Raw genomic sequence first — 21,779 nt, forward strand, 5'->3', positions numbered from 1 at the left:
TGAAATCCCCGCCTCTGTACAGCACAGGGTTGGGCTCATGCTGCCTTAAGGGTGGACTCCGGTCACCTGCATGTGAACCACCTGGGGTGCTGGTTAACAACAGGCATCCCCAAACAGGGCTTCGTACCTGCTCCATCAGAATTCCTGCAGTTTGGGGCCCAAGAGCAGGAATTCATAGGAATCGCAGGTGATTTGTAGGCAGGCCAAACTTTTGAGAACCACAGAGTCTGGATGTTGTAGGTTCAGATGATGTGGTTTCTTTTTCTCAAATGCAACCCATAAATTAGGGATGGAACCTATCCCCTGTCTTGGGCATGTCAGCCAGAGCCTCAGTCTGCTCATTTGTAAAATGGGGGTGAAAATAATACAGATCTCTTGGGAGGACTGAAACAAGGCTCAAATGGAGAATACACTTAACATGATTCCTAGTGGTTGCTGCTGGAGTTTACAGACCAGCCGGGACTAGGCACAGAGCACCATCCATAGAGTGTGAGGAGCAGGATGACAAAGTGGCAGGATGGACCTGGGCTGGAAAGGGGCCGTGATTCACCCTGGGTACCCCGAGAAAGACCTTTCACTATCCAGCTTATCCAAAGTTCAGTCCCCCTCACACCAGGAAAATGTTCTTGCCCAGGCTATTGACAACCCTGATGGCTAGATCCAGTGGCCTCTTCTCAGCCCTTCTGTGGCACCTGACTCTGGGGTGGGCCTCACCTTTCTCCTCCAAGCTGTCATCTCTCTTAACTTCAGGGCAAGTGTAAATCCCCGTCTTCATCTTCCTTCTATCTAGCTAGCAGCTCCCTTGCAGGCCCCCTCCTCCTAGCCCTTCCTCCTCCTGCCTCTGCAGTCTTGGGCACCTTTTCCTACTATGCAGCCGGGACAACCTCATCCATTCCCAGTTATGTTCCTTAATCTGAGCTCTGCCCTTCCTGAGCCCCTGATTCATAAACACAGCACCTCCTAGACATCTCTGCTTGATGACTCCCTTGCACCCAGCTCAACTCGACCAGCTCCAAGCTCATGATCTCACGCTCACCTGCCACCTGCCTCTTCTTGCGTCTGCATCTCAGCAACACACCTGGGTGTTGTCCCAGCTGATTTCTGCTCTCAGCTCCCACATCAGTTTTCCAATCCAGTCCATTTTATCTCCCCGGTTTTGCTCCAGAATCTGTCCCTTTCTTCCCAGTCTTCCTGTCCCTCTGCACTCCAGGCCCCCTAGTTCAGGACTCCATAATCTCTCACCTGGATGACTCTAAAAGCCTCTTAGACGGACTTCCTGGCTCTAGTCTCACTCTTACTTTAGATAGGGGGCTCATTCTGAGACACAAATCTTGTACTTGCTTTGTTTCAACCCATCAGTGGCTCCAGTACAACTCAAAGTCCTTCTCCCTTTCAAAGCTCACCTGGACAGAGCAACACTCTCCTGTCCACCCCACCCTCTCAGCACTTGGCACAGTGGCATTTACTGCGCTCTTAATGCTGAGTACCATGGCAAGCCAGTTATCTTTGTAGCTTTATCTCAGCCTCATGCCATTTCCATGATGATTATTCCTGACTTACAGATGAAAAAGCTGAGGAAGAGGGAGGCTAGGTAGTTTGCCCAAGGTCACAAAGCTAGTAAGTAGCAGAGTTGGGATTTGTATCCAGGTCTCTCTGGATCCAAAGCTGGTACCATTAGCTGTTCTAATCTTGAGCCACCTCGTCCCAGTTGCATAGTCTTCTCCTTTTTTATATCTTGCCTGGCATCTCGGAGGATGCCTGGCATATGACAGATGTTTGTTGAATGAACAAATCTATCTGCACTCCCATTTAATTCTTTTTTTTTTTTTGAGATGGAGTTTCACTCTTGTCACCCAGGCTGGAATGCAGTGGCACAATCTCGGCTCACGGCAACCTCTGCCTCCTTGGTTCAAGTGATTCTCTTGCCTCAGCCTCCCTAGTAGCTGGGATTATAGGCATGGGCCACTACACCTAGCTAATTTTTGTATTTTTAGTAAAGCCGAGGTTTCACCATGTTGACCAGGCTGATCTCGAACTCCTGACCTCAGGTGATCCACCCACCTCCACCTCCCAAAGTGCTGGGATAACAGGTGTGAGCCTCTGCACCTGGCCCCATTTAGTTCTTACAACAACCCTAGGAACTACAAAAGTTTTAAAAACAAAATCATACTATGTAATATTTGATGACTATAAAAAAAAGTGTGTTGAATATCTGGTGTATTAAGACAAACACTTGTGAACCCATGACCCCAGCTTAGGATGTGTGTGCCTACTGAGTCCTACTCGCTGCCTTCCTCCAGACGTAAACAGTATCCTGAATTTTGTGGTCATCATTCCCTCATTTTGAAAAAAAATAATTTTACCAAATGGAGAAGATGCTAGGCAATACATTATTTTGTTTGTTTGTTGACCTTTATATAAACAGCACAATGCATGTGCATTCTTCTTTGGCTTAATTGTTTTTCATGCATCACTATGTTTCTAAAATACGTACATGATTTTGCATTTTTGGCTGGCCTTCATTCCTTTTTCCAGCTGTCTAGTACTCTATTGTCAAATAGAATTCAGTGACTTTGGGCCAGGCACGGTGGCTCACACCTGCAATCCCAGCACTTTGGGAGGCCAAGGCGTGTGGATCAGCTGAGGTTGGAAGTTTGAGACCAGCCTCACCAACATGGAGAAACTCCGTCTCTACTAAAAAGGCAAAATTAGTCAAGTGTAGTGGCATGTGCCTGTAATCCCAGCTACTCAGGAGGCTGGGGCACTCCCTTGAACCCGGGAGGTGGAGGTTGCAGTGAGCTGAGATCATGCCATTGCACTCCAGCCTGGGCAACAAAAGTGAAACTCCATCTAAAAAAAAAAAAAAAAAAAAAAAGAGAGAGAGAGAGAATTCAGTGACTTGATCCATTCTCCAATCAATGAGTATATGGATTGTTTCCAGTTTTTCGTTATCACCAATAAGGCTGCCATGATCATTCTTACACCTATGTCTTGGTGCACACATGTAGAAGTTTCTCTAAGCTACATACCTAAGACTGTAATTGTGGGTCATTGGGTATGCACATAATTAGCTTTACAAGATGTTTCCAAGTGATTTTCTGCTTGTATGGACTAACATTCTTCCCTTCCTTCTCCACAGTAGATGAGAGTTCTAGTACCTCCACATCTTCCCCAACATAGTATGACCAGATTCCTACACTGTTCTTCACATGGTCTTCATTTGCACCTCCCTAATAAGGTGAAACATCTTTTCATATGTTTATTTTGCATTCTCGTTTCTTTTCCGTAAATTGGCTGTCCAGTCCTTTTGCCCACTTTTCTATTAGGTGGTTTAGCTTTTGCTTATTGGTTGGAGGCATTCTCGGATAAGTTTTTTTAAATTTTTAATTTTTTTAGTAGAATTGGAATCTGAGATCCAAGTTCATGGAGGACAGAACCAGCCCCAAACCTACATATGGCTGATTGCAGGGCCCGTAGTATCCACCGCTTGTCTCTCATTCATTCATTTCTTTTTCTTTCTTTCTTTTTTTTTTTTTTTTTTTTGAGATGGAGTCTCACTCTGTCCCCCAGGCTGGAGTACAGTGGCGTGATCTTGGCTCACTGCAACCTCTGCCTCCCAGGCTCAGGTGACTCTCCTGCCTCAGCTTCCCTGGTAGTGGAGACTACAGGTGTGTGCCACCATACCCGGCTAATTTTTTTTTTTTTTTTTTTAAGAGAGTCAGGGTTTCGCCATGTTGACTAGGCTGGTCTTGAGCTCCTGATCTCAAGAGATCTGCCTGCCTCAGCCTCCCAAAGTCCTGGGATTACAGGTGTAAGCCGCTGCACCTGGTTCATTTATTCATTTCTCAAATGTCTGCTGATGACTTTCTCAGTAAATACTGGAGAGGGAGTAGATGGTTGTGGTTAACAGTGTAGATTCTGGAGCCCCCTACCTAGATTTTCATCTCTGCCTCTTACCAGCTGTGACCTTAGATACATTTCTAAACTACCCGTGCCTTAGTTTCCTTTCTATAAAATATGGATGATAATAAAGTTTCTCCCTCACAGAGTTGATGTATGAGGACTGATGAATAAGTTCATTCAAATAAAAGGGCTTAGGAGGCCAGGTGGTGCACAGTCAGAATAAATAAATAGCACATGCCAGGCACTGGGCCTGCAGCACACCGTTCTGGGGACACAGGAATGAAAAGACAGATAGTGACATGGATCATGCAGCTCACTGTCCAACAGAAAGAGACAAACACAAAACAAGTAAATAAACAAAATAACATAGCTGTGATAAAGGCAAGGAAGAAAACCACAAGGTGACAAGACAGAGGGTGACGAGGCAGAGAGAGTGACCAGGCAGTGACTCAGCTGAGGGGTCATGCAGGGACAGCCCCCTGTAGGAGTTGACATTTAGTATGAGACATGGAGGAGGAGAAAGAGCCACCCAGGCAAAGAGCAGAATAAGATGGCTTAGCAAAGAAAAGGGAAGGTGCAAAGGCCCTGAGGCAGGAAGAGCTCGGCATTTCAAGAACTGCAAGGAGAGTAGTGTGGCCGTAGCTGTGGCCATGGCTGCAGCCAAGTGAACACGGAGATGACAGCAGGAAGAAGGTGGGGAAGCACCAGGACAAAGGGTCTGGATTTTATTCCAAGTGCAGTGGGTGGTTTTGGACAACAGAGTGTTGTGATCTGATTTTTGTCTTTATTGTATTTTATTGAAACAGAGTCTTGCTCTGTCACCCAGGCTGGAGTGCAGTGGCGCTATCTCGGCTCACTGCAACCTCCATCTCCCAGTTGCAAGTGATTCTCGTGCCTCAGCCTCCAGAGTAGCTGGGATTACAAGCGCCCACCACCACACCCAGCTAATTTTTTTTTTTTTTTTTTTTGGTAGAGACAGAGTTTTGCCATGTTGGCCAGGCTGGTCTCGAGTTTCTGACCTCAAGTGATCCGCCTGCCTCAGCCTTCCAAAGTGTTGAAATTACAGGCATGAGCCACTGTGCTCAGCCTGATTTATGTCTTTAAAAGATCACTCTGACTGCCATGTGATCAACTATCTATGAACTGATCTAAATACTTCTTGAAGCCACTAGTATTTTTAGCCAGTACCCCCTCTGTGCGAAGCAAAACTTCCCTTTATTGGTCTTAAATTTACTTATTTCGGGTTTCAAGGGGAGCCCCCTTCTGCCTCCTATCTGAGGGTTAGTGGCCCAATGCGAGATCTCTAGTAAAGATTTTTACAGAGTGGGTGGGAGGAGGGTCTCCCAGTTTACACCTTACCTACTCTGCGATGTTTCACCACCTATAAAATGAACATAATGAGAGTGGCCACCTCAAGAGGCTTCAATGATGAAATGGGACACAGCTTGGCAGCAGGGAGTGATCAATATAGGCTGGCTTCCATGCAGATGACAATTCTGGTGATTAGGAGGAGGATGATAATGATAGGAATGATAGTGAAGATGAGGAGGAGGAGGATGGTGATGGTGATGATGATGAGGGTGATGATGTTGATGGGGATAATGGGGATTCTGGTGTGTGATATTCGGTAAGTCAGTGAACCCCATTTTCCATGTCTATTAAGTAAGGGTATTGGACCAAATGATCTGTGGGGGCCCATCCAGGTCTGATGTTCTAGAATTTTCTAGTTTAGGCTCTCTCCTCCTCCTTTCAGCCTGGGTTACTCTCTTCCCTGCAATTTTGGTGTTCCTAGTGACATGTGATGAGAGATGGAGTATTATAGTAGAGAGAAACTGACGTGGAGTCAGGTGGCTGGAGGTTCCAGCTGCACCATTTACGGTGGAGTCTTCATCACGGTGCATTTAACTTACACTTTTTTTTTTTTTTTTTTTTTGAGACAGGGTCTTGCTCTGTCGCCCAGGCTGGAGTGCAATGGCATGAACTTGGCTCACTGCAACCTCCATCTCCTGGGTTCAAGTGATTCTTGTGCCTCCGCCTCCCGAGTAGCTGGGAGTACAGATGTGCACCACCATGCCTGGCTAATTTTTGTAGTTTTAGTAGAGACAGGGTTTCACCATGTTGCCTAGGCTGGTCTCGAGCTCCCAGCCTCAAGTGATCTGCCCAAAGTGTTGGGATTACAGGCGTGAGCCACTGCACCCGGCCTAATTTGCACACATTTAAACATGCGTGTAAAGAGAGGGGAGAGAGCATGTTGTGCATGAATCACTGCTACAGAATCACACTCCCATTCCACTTGGTGAGCACCCACCCCTTGAGGGGGAATGTGACCTGCCACAATGTGACCTGTCCCCCAGCTGGCCCAAGTTCCTACACATCCAGCCTCACGTGGGCTCTCATCATGCTGAGTGTGATCCTGGTGTTCAAAGGGTTTTTATGTGGTGTGGCCCCAGCTACAAGCCAACCATTTCACCTGTGGTAAGCAGAAGGCGAAGCTTCCCATAACAACACCTGAGAAAAAAAGAACCTGCTGTATTAGCTGTCAGCTGTTGAAGGACCTTGCTTTCTGGTTCACTGAGAAACAGAAGTAATCAGAAGGAAAATTCCTCAGATTCCACCTCCCCCTTCACTTCCACCTGTCCAGCGCTTGTAACCTAGAGGCCTTGTGTGCATTCAAATTTGATGCCCTCCATGGGACACTGCCCTTTGTCCTCTCTCACCTCCTCCAGGACAACAATGAGCAATTCCTTGTGTCTCTCCCTCAGTGCCAGGGGTCCCCCTTTTGTACTGGCTCATTCACATCAGCACACAATCGGCTGCAGTTATCTTCATCTTACACACACACACGCACAAACCCATGCACACACACCCACGCCGCCATATTTCTTTGCTCCCCCTCCCAGGAAAACATCTCACAGAGTTTTCTGAGTTGACTATCTTCATTCCTCCTTCCTTTTCTCTCTCCAGCTGTCTCTGGGGCTGTCACCCCCACTGCTCCACTGAAACTGCTCTTGTCAAGGTCAACGATGACCTCCTGCTGACAAACTCAGGCATCCCATCTGTCCTCAACATCGGCCTTGGGCCAGCGACTGCGCCCTCCTCCCTGCTGGACGTCCTGCCAATTTTTTCCCATGCCCCCTCTCTCCTGGTCCTCCCACCTCACAGGATCCCTTGTCAGTTTCCTTTGCTGGTTCTCCTTCATGTCCCCAACTTCCACAGGCCAGGGTGCCCCAGAAGTCAGCCCTGGGACCTCTTCTCTTCTCTGGCTCACTTTCGGGTGCTCTCACTCAGTCCCGAGGCGTTCATACATTCTCTCTGCAGATGGCTGTAGATGAGTATCTCCAGCCCAGCCCCTCCAGCTCGACCCCAGGCTCACATATCTCCAGTCAGATATCCAACAGGAACCCAAACTGGATATATCCACAGCTGAATTCTTCATTTCACCCCTAAACGTAATCGTCCCTGAGTCTTCCCATCCCAGCAAAAGGCAACTCCATCCTTCCATTGTTCAGGTCACAACATGGGCTGTCCTTGACTCTGCTTTCTTACACCTGCATCTGACTCATCAAGAATAGCATGAGCTCCACCTTCCAAAGCTTCCACAATTTCACCATCTCCACTGTCCTACCTGTATCCAAGGCACCACCATTTCTTGCCTGGGGTTGTGTAAGAGCCTCCCAGTGAGGGTCCCTGCTTCCAGCCTAATGCTCCCTGCAGCCTTTATACCATAGAGTAGCCAATGTGATTTATTTATTTATTTATTTATTATTTGGAGACAGAGTCTCTCTCTATCCCCCAGGTTGGAGTGCAGCGGTGTGACCTTGGCTCACTGCAACCTCTGCCTCCCGGGTTCAAGCGATTCTCATGCCTCAGCCTCCCGAGTAGCTGGGATTACAGGCACCAGCCACCATGCCTGGCTAATTTTTGTATTTTTAGTAGAGACAGGGTTTTTTTTTTTTTTTTTTTTTTGAGACGGAGTTTTGCTCTTGTTACCCAGGCTGGAGTGCAATGGCGCGATCTCGGCTCACCACAACCTCCACCTCCTGGGCTCAGGCAATTCTCCTGCCTCAGCCTCCTGAGTAGCTGGGATTACAGGCACGCGCCACCATGCCCAGCTAATTTTTTGTAGTTTTAGTAGAGACGGGGTTTCACCATGTTGACCAGGATGGTCTCGATCTCTTGACCTCTTGATCCACCCGCCTCGGCCTCCCAAAGTGCTGGGATTACAGGCTTGAGCCACCGCGCCCGGCCTGAGACAGGGTTTTGCCATGTTAGCCAGGCTGGTCTCAAACTCCCTGACCTCAGATGATCTGCCTGCCTCGGCCTCCCAAAGTGCTGGGATTACAAGAATGAGCCACCGCGCCTGGCCAATGTGATCTTTTTAAAACATGAGTCAAATTACTTCCTTCCTCTGTTCAAATCCCCCAGGGGTTCCCTTCTTACTCAAGAGAAAATCTTAACACCGTTCCATGGCCTAGAAAGTCCAACCTGAGCTGTGCACACCCTTCCCCACCTTACCTCCTGTTGCGTTTCGCTCTCTTGCCCCGCCACACTGACCTCCCTGCTGTTCTTTGAGCAGCCAAGCACAATCACACCTCCAGGCCTTCACCCTTGTATTCTGTCTGCCTAGAGAAGATAACTGCCCCTGCCCATTTATCCATGGCAGGGCTCACTTCTGCTCATCACTAGGCTAGCTTCTCTCTGGCCATCCTGCTGTACCTACTATAGCACCCAGTCCTCTCCCACCTCTGCCACTGTCCGGCCCCTCTCCTGCTTTACTTCATGGCATTCATCACCTTCGAACTGACGTTTCTTTACTGTTTGTCTCCCCCACTGGAATGTTCTAGTCCTCATCAGCAGCAGAGACTTGATTTCTTCCTCTGCTGTATTATCCTGAAGAGTGTCCGGCTCATGGTGGCTGCTGAATAAATATATATAAAGTGCATGAAAGAATTTGCATAACTGGGAAGCTATTTGTTGGTATCCACTGCACTCCAGCCTGGGCAACAGAGTGAGACCCTGCCTCAAATAATAATAATAATAATACTGGTGAGGGTTGGGTGTTAATCTCAGTACTTTGGGAGGCTGAGGTGGGTGGATTGCTGGAAACCAGGAGCTCAAGACCAACCTGGGCAACATAGTGAGACCTTGTCTCTCAAAAAATTTTAGAAAGTAGCCATGCATGGTGGCACATGCCTGTGGTCCCAGCTATTCAGGAGGCTGAAGTGGGAGGATCACTTGAGCCCAGGAGATCAAGGCTACAGTGAACCGTGATCATGACACTGCACTCCAGCCTGGGAGTCTGAGGGAGACTGTTTCTATATTGGCGAGGATGTGGGTAGCTGGAGAGTGTCAGGCATTATCAGTGAAAGTGTGATTTGCTATTACCCTAGTGTGAGGCAAGTCCTTTGACTCCTGAATCCTCAGTCTAGGAATTTACCGTTAGGAAATTCTTACCCAGTGGCAAAAAGATGCAGAGATGTTCACAGAACTATTTTATTCGTAATAGTAAAAAATTGGAAATGACACCAATGTCTAACCATGCCAGCGTTGGTTGTTAAAATTATGATAGCACCATATAATGAACGCTAAGAGGTCATCAAACATGACGTTGTGAAAGGATACTTCATGAAACTTGAGAATATGTTTATAATCTATTATAAAGTGAACATTTTTTTTAAACCAACAGGCCAGGCATGGTGGCTCACGCCTGTAATCCGAACACTTTGGGAGGCCGAGGTGGGTGGATCACCTGAGGTCAGGAGTTTGAGATCAGCCTGGCCAACATGGTGAAACCCCATCTCTACTACAAACACAAAAATTAGCCAGGCATGATGGCACATGATTATAATCCCAGCTACCCAGGAGGCTGAGGCAGGAGAATCTCTGGAACCCGGGAGGTGGAGGTTCCAGTGAGCCGAGATGGCACCAGTGTACTCCAGCCTGGGCAACAGAGCGAGACCCCATCTCAAAGAAAAAAAAAAAAAAAACCCAATAAATTTCAGAGCAACATGTAAAGTGTGATGTCATTCTTGTATACACATATTTATGTGTATTCAGACCCAGGAAGCTATTTAGAAAGAGACACCAACATGTTTAAAATATGGTGGTTTCCATTGTTGAATCAAGGTGATGGGGTGTGTAGAGGGGTTCACTGTGTTATTCTTTCAACCTTTCTGGATGTTTAAAAAATCTGGGCCAAGGCCGGGCGCGGTGGCTCAAGCCTGTAATCCCTGCACTTTGGGAGGCCGAGGCGGGTGGATCACGAGGTCAAGAGATCGAGACCATCCTGGCCAACATGGTGAAACCCCGTCTCTACTAAAAATACAAAAAATTAGCTGGGCATGGTGGTGTGTGCCTGTAATCCCAGCTACTCAGGAGGCTGAGGCAGGAGAATTGCCTGAACCCAGGAGGCGGAGGTTGCGGTGAGCTGAGATCGTGCCATTGCACTCCAGCCTGGGTAACAAGAGCGAAACTCCGTCTCAAAAAAAAAAAAAAAAAAAATCTGGGCCAGGCATAGTGGCTCACGCCTGTAATCCCAGCACTTTGGGAAGCCAAGGCAGGCCTTGGCAGGATCGCTTGAGCCAGGAGTTTGAGACCAGCCTGGGCAACATGGTAAAACCCCATCTCTACAAAAAAATATAAAAAGTAGCCAGGTGCGGTGGTGTGCACCTGTAGTCCTCGACTCGGGAGGCTGAGGTGAGAGGATTGCTTAAGGCTGGGAGGTTGAGGCTGCACTAAGCCAAGATTGCACCATTGCACTCCAGCCTGGGTGAAAGAGTGAGACTCTGTCTCAAAAAAAAAAAAAAAGAAAAGTCTATTTAGGTGTGGTGGCTCATGCCTGTGGTCTCAGCACTTTGGGAGGCTGAGGCAGCAGAACCACTTGAGGCCAAGAGTTTGAGACCAACCTGCGCAATGTAGTGAGATCCAGCCTCTAAAAAAAATTTTTTTTAATTAGCTGGATGTGGTAGCAAATGCCTGTGATCCCAACAGCTCTGGAGGCTGAGGTGGGAGGATTGCTTTGAGCCCAGGAGGTCCAGGCTGCAGTGAGCCCTGATTGTGCCACTGCACTCCAGCCTGGGTGGCAGAATGAGATCCTGTTTTGAAAAGAAAAGAAAGGAAAAGAAAAGACAAGAAAAGAAAGAGGGAGGGAGGGGAAGGAAGGAAGGAAAGAAGGAAGGAAGAAAGGAATGGAGGCAGGCAGAAAGAGAGAGAGAGAAAGAAAAAGAAAGAAAGAAAGATCTTACAAAAAAAAATTGAAAGACCTGTAATCCCAGCATTTTGGGAGGCTGAGGTGGGTGGATCACTTGAAGTCAAGAGTTTGAGACCAGCCTGGCCAACAGGGTGAAACCCCGTCTCTGCAAAAAATACAAAAAGTAGCTGGGCGTGGTGGCATGTGCCTGTAATCCCAGGTAATTGGACAGCTGAGGCAGGAGAATCGCTTGAACCCAGGAGGCAGAGGTTGCAGTGAACCAAGATCCTGCCACTGTACTCTAGCCTGGGTGACAGAGTGAAACTCCATCTCAAAAAAAAGATTTTTTTTTTGAAAGAAAATATGGTTATTTGGGGATAGAGGGATGTGGGGAGATTGCTTTTCTTCTTTGCACTTCATGTATTTTATTTGCTTTCCTTGAATGAGCATCTACCACTTTTACACAACTAATGAATTGATATCAAAATGAAATACAACTCTTAACACAAAATGTTTAAATTTTAAAAATAAACAACAGTTGTCTTGATAGTTTAAAAAGATGGGCCAGGCATGGTGGCTCACACCTGTAATCCCAGAACTTTGGGAGGATGAGGTGGGTGGATTACAAAGTCAAGAGATCAAGACCATCTTAGCCAACATGGTGAAACCCTGTCTCTATTAAAAATACAAAAATTAGCTGGGCGTGGTGGCACGTACTTGTAGTCACAGCTACTTGGGAGGCTGAGGCAGGAGAATTGCTTGAATCTGGGATGCAGAGGTTGCAACTGTAAGCTGAGATCACACCATTACACTCCAACCTAGTGACAGAGTGAGACTCTCTCAAAAAAAAAAAAAAGATGGAAGACAACAAAAATACCTGTTAATAGAGAACTGAGTAAGTAAATTATAGTAGTCATACAAACATTCCACCCCTGTTTAAAAATATGTTATAGAAAAGATATTTACAGTAATTTGGTAAGTGAAAAAACAGGCCATAAAACAGATGGTAGAGTCTTACTCCAATTTTGAAAAAAAAGAGTATATATTGCCCACCCATAGAAAAAACTGGAAATATCCATGCCAAAATGTTAGTAGTGGTTTTCTTTGGGAAATGAAATGACAGGTGTTTTTCCTCCCTTCCTTTTGCTTATTTATATGTCGTAAATTGGTTTTATCCAGTAGAACTTTCTGTGATGATGGAAATGTTCTCTATCTGCCTTGTTCAGTATTATCATAGCCACTAACCACATGTAGAGTACTTCAAATGTGGCTAGTTGGCTGGGCCCAGTGGCTCATGCCTGTAATCCCAGCACTTTGGAAGGTCCAGATAGGCAGATCACTTGAGCCCAGGGGTTTGAGACCAGCCACGGCAACATAGCAGAACCCTGTCTCTGCAAAACAAAAATACAAAAATGAGCTGGGTGTGGTGGCGTGTGCCTGTAGTCCCAGCTACTTGGGAGGCTGAGCTGGGAGGATTGCCTGATCCCAGGAGGTCCAGGCTGCAGTGAGCCATGATTGCACCACTGCACTCCAGCCTGAGCAGCAGAGCAAGACCCTGCCTCAAAATAAAATAAATAAATGTGGCTAGTGAGACTGAAAAATGAAATTTTTGTTGTATTTAATTCTAATTAATTTAAACTTAAGTGGCCACGTGTAGCTAGAGGCTACTGCATTGGGCAGCATAGTTCTCAAATGTTTACCAAGAACACACATATTGGCTTTGCAAAGAGGGAAAAAAGCTTTTCCTCCTTTTTTTCCCTTGTGTGTTTATTTGTTCTTCCCTGGCTTCTTACAGAGCTCCTTTGAGATCCCAGGGAGAGGCAGTGAATGCAAGGGCTTTGCAAACTGTAAAGTGCTGTTCTCATGAGGTGCTGCCGTAGGAGATTCTTTTTCCCCTTGCCTGGAACCCTTTTCCTCCTCTCCTTATGGGCTCCCAGCTAACATAGAGCCCTGACCAGAGAAAGCATCTTTGGGTGGTCTCTCAAGGGGGAAGAGGGTGTTCTGGGGTCTGGCCCCTGCAGCTTAGGCTCTCTCCTGAAAAGACTTTCCAGGAGGCATTCATTCACTCATGCATTCATTCAACAACCATTACTGGCCCTCCTTCTTCTCATGAGTCCAGTGGGGTGGCTTAAAGTACAGTGGGGTGAGGCCGGGCGCGGTGGCTCAAGCCTGTAATCCCAGCACTTTGGGAGGCCAAGGCGGGTGGATCACGAGGTCAGGAGATCGAGACCATCCTGGTCAACATGGTGAAACCCCGTCTCTACTAAAAATACAAAAAATTAGCTGGGCATGGTGGCGCGTGCCTGTAATCCCAGCTACTCAGGAGGCTGAGGCAGGAGAATTGCCTGAACCCAGGAGGCGGAGGTTGCGGTGAGCCGAGATCGCGCCATTGCACTCCAGCCTGGGTAACAGGAGCAAAACTCCGTCTCAAAAAAAAAAAAAAAAAAAAGTACAGTGGGGTGGCTTAAAGTCTAGGCTTTGGGAGGCGAGTGGTAAGTTACAGGGCTGGGACACAGAAGTTCAGCTCAGCCACCCATGGACATGCCCCTTAATCTTCCTAAACTTCTATTTTTCTCTTCTGTAAAAGCAGGAAAATAGTGATTGTTTTGCCAATAGAGTCAATCAGGGCGGGAAAAGTGAATTACAGAGGCCTGCAGAGATATTCATGATCAAAGAATATGCTTTCCTGAGAGATTAAGTGGGTAGTGACAGCCAACTTCAATGTCCATGTAGATACTATTATTAATAATATTTTATTAGAACACATCAGAGTTTTTTTTTTTAAGATGGAGTTTCACCACATTGGTCAGGCTGGTCTCAAACTCCTGACCTCAGGTGATCCGCCCACCTCAGACTCCCAAAGTGCTGGGATTACACGTGTGAGCCACCACGCCCGGCTCAGAGTTTATTTAAGAGTAGTTAAAATATCAGCCAGGCACAGTTGCTCACGCCTATAATCCCAGCACTTTGGGAGGCTAAGGTGGGTGGATCACCTGAGGTCAGGAATTCAAGACCAGCCTGGCCAACATGGTAAAACCCCATCTCTACTAATAATACAAAAAAATTAGCCAGGCGTGGTGGTGGATGCCTATAGTCCCAGCTATTTGGGAGGCTGAGGCAGGAGAATTGCTTGAACCTGGGAGGCAGAGGTTGCAGTGAGCTGAGATCGCCCCATTACACTCCAGCCTGGGCAACAAATGCAAAACTCCATCTGAAAAAAAAGAAAAAAGAGCAGTTAAAATATCAAGCTTAAGGAAACGAGGAAAAAGGTGTTATCATTCATCTGTACAGCATTTGTTGATTCCCAATGAAGTTTCAAGCCAAGGTGGGGTAGGGGATCAGTCTCAGAATACAGACCTGGGCCATGGCCTTGCCTTTGGGGACCTGACATGGGAGAAGACATGTCAGGAAATAGTCCCTTTTTATTCATTCATTCCTCTGGCATATGCCAGCCCTCTAGGGACCTAATGAAAGACATCCACAGCCTCACTCTCAGGAAACTTTTAAAGGAAGTGGGAAGGCAGATATTCCTCAAATAGCCACTCAAATACATAATTATAAACAGTGATAAGGGTTAAGGAGAGGAAGTACAGAGTGCTATGAAGACATCACAGGGGACCTTGATGTACTACTGGTGGTGAGAGGGTCAGAGATGGCATCTCTGGAGAGGTCAGCATCTGAAGGAGTTGAATAAGGACTGATAGGGTGGGGAAAGAGGGTCCAGGAGGCAGAAACAGCACGTGTGAAGGCCCTGAGCTGGGAGGGGGCAGGGCGCTTGTGAGGCCAGTGTGGCGGGAACCTAGCTGGCACAAGGGAGGGGTGCATTATGCAGCTGAGGCTGTAGTGGACCATAGTGAGGAGCCAGTGTAGGCTTTATAGGGAAGGACAGTGAGGACAGCTGTCCATTCTGGATGGAACACTGGAGGGGCAGAGTGGACGAGGCATGGGCACGTTGGCAGCCTGTGCCAGGGAGACAGCATGAGGCTGAGAGAAGGGGAGAAATTTGAGGGCTGCTTGGGAGGTAAGTGGAGCAAGACTTGGGGTTGGATTGGCCCTGGGAGAGGTGGCAGGAGGGGTCCCAGTGGGTAAGCTCTGTGGCCCAGGAAGAGCTAGCTAAAGCCTGACCTGGGGAAGACCGCCCAAATGGAGCAGATCTCTCCAGCTCTGTGAAATGGGTTGCAGCACCCCTGGTGGAGAGAAAGGGGAAAGACATCTATCCCTGGGGAGCAGAAATTCAGCTGGTTGTCAGTGAAATGAAACTAACATTGAGTATGGACCGTGTATCAAGCCCTTTCTAAGCGCTTTACCTTCATCATCTCGTTTAAACCTCCCAACAACTCTACAAGGTCACTGTTATTGTCACTCTCATTTTACAGTCGAGGAAGCTGAGGCTCAGAGAGGCGCTGCCACTGGGATGTGGTCTCCAAGCAGGCTGACCCCGTCCTGCCTTTTAATCATGGCATCATACGGCTCTTGTGGTTTAGGATGATTAGAGTCTGAGAGAGTTGGAGAGGGGAAGGAGAGAGTTGAGTCTGAGAGATGGGCTGGGACCAGATCCCGGGGGCTGCTGGTGTCAGACTTGGGGGTATTAACATCATTGCAGATGAGTGGGTAGCACATTCTTAGGGAGAGGTGGGATCACATGTGCTTTTCTGAGAAGTCACTCTGGGATGGAGCAGAGAGGAAGGGAAAAAAAAAAAAAAAAAAAAAACAGAGGAGAGTGAGGCAGGGTGTGGGTGAGTATGAGGCCAGGGGAGCAGAACTGTGGGAAGGGTGAGCATCAGGCAGATAGTTCCAAGGTAGATCTAACAGGTGACTGGGTGGTGGGAGGTGAGGGGTGAACAATCAAACGTGGGTAAAGGGTCACATTGGTTTTATTCATTCACTCAGAAAACTTTTTTTTTTTTTTGGAGACAGTCTTGCTCTGTTGCCAAGGCTGGAGAGCAGTGGTACCATCTCAGCTCACTGCAACTCTACCTCCTGGGTTTAAGTGATTTTCCTGCCTCCTCAGCCTCCCAAGTAGCTGGGATTACAGCTGACACCACCACGCCCAGCTAATTTTTGTAATTTTTAGTAGAGATGAGGTTTCACCATGTTCGCCAGGCTGGTCCCCAACACCTGACCTCAAGTGATCCGCCTGCCTCAGCTTCCCAAAGTGTTGGGATTACAGGTGTGAGCCACGTGTGCAGCCCACTCACCAAACCTCTATTGAGCACCTACTATGTACCAGGTCCTGAACAAAGTACTAAGAACACAGAGAAAAAGGATGGGATTGCTGGCCAAGAAGGGACATGGGAAACCTGGGAGAGGAGAAGGGAAGGGAGGACAGTGATGGATCTGGCTGGGGGTGTACTGAGTTGGCAAGGCAGGGGCCAGCTAGGGGGCAACAGCCAAGGGGCAGCAGCACACATGGTCTGGGACTCAAGAAAGAGGTAGAATTTGAGATGCATGATTTTGAAAATCAAATCGTGAGCACAGCTTGGTAAACTTACCGAAAATCATTGACTTGTACCCTTAAAGTGAATGAATTGTATGATTTATAAATAATACCTGGATAAAGTTTTAAAAATACAATTAGAAAAAAACCCAAGAAGTCTCAAAGTTCCTAGGAAATGATGAAGAAAGGAGGGAAAGAACATTCCAGTCCGAGGGTGGAGGGTGCGAGTGAAACCTGGGGACCTGGCTGCAGAGGGCATGGGGGTGTGGCTGAAGCCAGGGCTGCTTGGCAGGAATGGATGGAGCTGCAGACTCGCTCCTGAGTGGGTTGTACCAGTCATGTCACTGAGCACTGGCGCTGCGCTCTGCACCCTGGAGCAAATCAATCCTCCAGCAACCCCAGAAGAAGGGATGCCAGATGGGGAAACTGAGGTTCAGAGAGGTTAAGCAGCTTACCAAGTCACATTGTTATTAAGGAGGTATATATATATATTTTTTTTTTGAGTTGGAGGCTCACTCTTTCGCCCAGGCTGGAGTGCAGTAGTGTGATCTCGGCTCACTGCAACCTCTGTCTCCTGGGTTCAGGCAATTCTCATGCCTCAGATTCCTGAGTAGCTGAGATTACAGGCTCCTGCCCCAACCCCTGGCTAATTTTTGTATTTTTAGTAGAGACGGGTTTCATCATGTGGGCCAGGCTGGTCTCGAACTCTTGTGATCCACTCGCCTCGGCCTCCCAAAGTGCTGGGATTACAGGCATGAGCCGCTTAAGGGGGTAGAATCTGATATCCATCAGCTCCAGAGTTTGGACTCTTGAGTAAGACGGCTTCGCCACGTTTAACAAATGTCCTGGGCCTGGTGCTGAGACACTGGCGCTTCTATGGCGCCATCTGCTGGCCAAAACGTACAGTTTGGCCGGCGACGGAAAGGCATTGGTTCCCAGGCTTGACAGGATTCTCTGCTTCCCTCTTCTCAACTCTTGCTTCTCCCAACAGCCCTGAGTGGGCGGTAGGCAGGAATTGTCCAGCCTCATCTTACCAATGAGGAGACCAAGGCTCGGAGAGGTGAGGCGACTTCTCAAAGATGACCCGGACAAGTAGAGGAGGCCGTGGGATTCCAACACCCCTCTGTGAGGTGCTCTCCACCTCCTGCTCTCCTGTGTGGACTTAGATCCCAGAGCATGTGCACCCCCAGAGGGGGCGAGGCCAGTCCCCTCCCTGGTTGGCTTGCAGATGGCGGACAGGTTCAGGTAGCGGCCTGACCTACCCAGCTCTGTCTCTGGGGTGGGGTTTGACCTGACACAGGTTTGAGCCTGTGTCAAACCTGGGTGAGGGGTTAGGCCAAGGTTCTCAAGGCCGAGCAGAAAGCTCTCACCCAGCCCCTCCACTGGGGACTACATGCAGGTGACATTTCTGTTTGGGGAGCTGGCTCCCCCTTCCTTGTCCCCAGCCCTTCAGGAATTCTGGGTCTCAGACTCTGGAAGGAGGGAGAGGAGAAAGAGAGGAGACCCAGGCAGAAGTTGGGGGACAGTAGGCTGGTAGAAGGAGGGGGCATGGGGGTAGGGCCAGAGCAAGGCCACAGCAGATGACAGTGACAGCAACCACACTAAGCAGATACTGCAAAGGTGCTTTAGAGGAATTACGAGCCCTAACCACCTCTGTGGCCCTGAGAGGTGGGGAGGATGGTGACCCTCATTGGCAGTGGAGGCACAGTGTTTGGGAGCTTGAGTAATGTGCCCAGGGACACATGGCCAGTGAATATGAAGCCAGAGTCATAACCCAGTGACTCTGATGAGAAGCAGAGAGAAGGAGCAAAGGACTGACTGTTGGGGTGGACATCAGGCTGGGAGTGGGGAGCAAAGGGGTCCAGCTGCTGGGCTGTCTCATGGCTGTCATCATGGGTACGAGTGTGTATGTGTGCCAGGGAGGGACAGTATCTGAGAGTCTTGGCTGTCAAATCTCGGTGACAGTCTGGTGGCATGGGTTATCTGACTGTGGCTGAGCAGTCTGGGTTGTTGAGGGGCCAGGAAGGCTTATTCTCTCCCCCAAGAGGTCTGGGTCAACTTTGAGTCATCCTTCACAGCACAGCTTAAAAGTCACCTTGTCTGGGAAGCCCTCCTGGATGGCTAAAATGGGGTTGAATTCCCATGTAACACACTTGTCATGCTTTTCCTGCCAAGTAGTGGTCATAGGTGTAAGTGGTTAAATATTTGTATTTACTTGGTAGAAGCCCTGTGCTCTGATTCAGTTGGAGCTGGTAGTGGGCAGGTACCAGGACTTTAGATAAAACCAGATGTGCAGGGCCAGGTTGCAGAGGGAAACCCTGGCCTTGAACATTCATGGTCTCCTGAGCGCCATGCTGTGGATTTTATTGAGAGAACCTAAACTGCTGGTCAATCCCCAAAGGGGTTCATTGGAGTTTTATCAAGCCAGCTTTCATTATGTCTGCTTAATGTCCATCTCTCCAAGCTTCCCACCAGACTGCAAAGGCCCAGGTGACTGCCTTGGCCCTACTATGTCCCTAGAACTTAAAAGCCCCATGAGTGGTTCTGGCACTTAACAAACACATATTAAAGGAAAGAATGAATCAAGGAAGCATGGGTTTGGGTACTGGGCTAGGGAAGCCAGGTTTGTGAGTGAGGAGATGAGGGGACGGGACCCAAGCAGGGCTGGCGTGGGCAGCAGCAGAGACCCACAAGGCCACGAGTGGTCACCTATGTGATGGCGCCTCCAGTGCACAGCCCGTGGTAGTAGGCTGGCTTCCCTTAAACACTGTTTAGGGAAGTAGAGCCTGACAGTAGATTTTCAGGAACTGGGGAACCAGGAGGTGCCCTAAGATTCCCTTCCTCCCTCGTCTCCCCGGCACCAGCTCCTTGCTCAGCCTCCTCGCTTCTCCAATTTCTTGCAGCTGCGGTGTTCTGAACAGCAGTCCAGCTGTGAGGGGAGGTGCCCATGGCAGGCCTCAGCTGACCCTGGAGAGGCTGTTAAGACCTGGCTGTCGCCTCCATAGCTGCTCAGAGGCAGGTGAGTCTGGTTCTCTGATTCTCCCTCCTGGAGGTGGGCACCAAAGTCAGGCCCAGGGGGTGGGAAGGAAGGAGGCCAGGGCTGAAGAAGGCAGCCAGCATGTCCCACTTCCTCCCCAACTGCCACTCCAGGTGGTGACCCAGGTGACTGGGTCCCTCTTTTTCCTCCCTCCCAGACACCCCCCTGCCCTGGGTTCTCAGGAAAGAGGGGAGGCTAAGCAGCTCATCCCAGGCAGTTGGGCAAACCAACCCACCAGGTGCCTGGCCAGGTGCTGCCCCAGATACCTCCCTCCAGGCTGTCATCCTCTACATCACTGGGACAGTAGTAAGGGAAATAGAAAGATCCCCAACGCCCCCCACCTCCACCTCAGTCCTGATCATGAGACATGGCTGGCTCAGAGACAGTGACAGTGGGGTCAGAGGGTATGAGATAGATTCACCATCTACCAGGAACAGGCAAGTGAGCACCACCCTCCTCTTCGGGAATGAGGGACAACAATAGTACCTACTTCATAGTAAAATGTCTCAGGTGTTCAATAAATGACTACCATCATTGATTACCAATGTTACAAAACTGTAAACAGAGAAGGGTGGCTTTATAAGAAGAAGAAAAGAGATCACTCTCTTTCCACCATTGAGGACCCAGCAAGAAGGTGGCTGTCTGCAAGCCGGGAAGAGAGCCCTCACCAGGAATCTGCTGGCATCTTAATCTTGGACTTTCCAGCCTCCACAACTGTGAGAAATAAAGGTATGTTGCTTAAGCCACCCAGTTTGTGGTATTTTGTTATGGCAGTCCTAGCTGACTAAAAAATACTGCCTCCTAGAACCTATGAGTTTTGTTTCAAAGCCACAGTCTAGAGTTATCCATCTACCTGTGCAATTTTTTTAAATTTTTAAAACTTTAATTTTTTATTATATTTTTGAGATGGAGTTTCACTCAGTTGCCCAGGTTGGAGTGTAGTGGCTTGATCTCGGCTCACTGTAACCTTTGCCTCCTGGGTTCAAGCAATTCTCCTGCAGCCTCCAAGTAGTTTAGGTAGGGAGCTAGTTATGTTCACTTCTTGACCTAGGGGCAGATTATACAGATGGGTTCATTTTATGAAGGTGTATTGAGCTGTACACAGGATTTGTGTATTTTTATGTATGTTATACTTCAAGAAAAACTTAAAAAGATAAATTGCACAGGTCAGGCACGGTGGCTTATGCTTGTAATCCCAGCACTTTGGGAGGCCGAGGCAGGCGGACACTTAAGATTAGGAGTTTGAGAGCAACTGGCCAACATGGTGAAACCCCATTTCTACTAAAAATACAAAAATTAGCTGGGCATGGTGGTGCACACCTATAATCCTGGCACTTTGAGAGCCTGAGGCAAGAGGATTGCTTGAGCCAGGAGTTTGAGACCAGCCTGGGGAACATGGTGAAACACCATCTCTACAAAAAAAAATACAAAAAGTAGCCGGCCTGTAGTCCCAGTTACTTGGGGGATTGAGGCAGGAGGGTCCCTTGAGTGTGTGAGGTGGAGGTTGCAATTCGCTGAGATCATGCCACTGCACGCCAGCCTGGGTGATGGAGGATTTATTCCATGCCTTTCTCCTAACTTTTGGTGGCTGCTGCGAAAATCCTTGGCATTCTGTGGAGTGCCCCAGCCCTCCAATCTCTGCTTCTGTCTTCACAAGGCCTTTTCCTGTGTGTCTCTGTGCACTCTTCTGTCTCTTACAAAGACACTCTCGTTGGATCTCAGGCCCACCCTAATCCAGCGTGATCTTATCTTGATCCTTACCTTAATTACATCGGCAAAGACCCTGTTTTCAAGTATGATCATATTCTGAAGTTCTACGTGAACATGCATTTTTGGGAGATACCCTTCCACCTGTGAAAGCCTACAAGATTGCCAGCCCCAGGAGGACATGTGGTGTCACTCACCTTTGGATCCCCAGAATGAGCCTAGCCTCAGAACCTAGCCTGGCATATATAAGCTCCTCACAAAATGTTGGCTGAATAGATGAATTATCAGTACATCTTCACATCAGGAGCACCAATGCTATGTGCCTGACACGTGGTGGGTAATGAGTAGTTGATTGACAAGTGAATGACATTTGGACACCAATTGAGAGTGACTGCAGAGTGTAGAAACAATGATAGGATGGCCAGGTGCAGTGGCTCATGCCTGTAATCCCAGCACTTTTGGGGTCCAAGGCAGGTAGATCACTTGAGGTCAGGAGTTCAAGACCA

General features: G+C 48.3%; 1 protein-coding gene across 1 annotated transcript; it reads left to right on the forward strand.

The window, feature by feature from the left end:
- The first annotated feature begins 15,834 nt into the window (after window positions 1-15,834).
- Window positions 15,835-20,418, forward strand: MDS2 (myelodysplastic syndrome 2 translocation associated). Its single transcript, XM_032301215.1, is given in 6 exon segments — window positions 15,835-15,922; window positions 18,818-19,019; window positions 19,433-19,548; window positions 20,132-20,179; window positions 20,182-20,211; window positions 20,214-20,418. Coding segments are annotated over 6 exon segments (564 nt in total). The 3' UTR covers window positions 20,294-20,418.
- The last annotated feature ends 1,361 nt before the right edge of the window (window positions 20,419-21,779 follow it).

This window comes from Sapajus apella, unplaced genomic scaffold (genome assembly GCF_009761245.1).
Source record: "Sapajus apella isolate SASKATOON/1434 unplaced genomic scaffold, GSC_monkey_1.0 scaffold43, whole genome shotgun sequence".
NCBI lineage: Eukaryota > Metazoa > Chordata > Mammalia > Primates > Cebidae > Sapajus > Sapajus apella.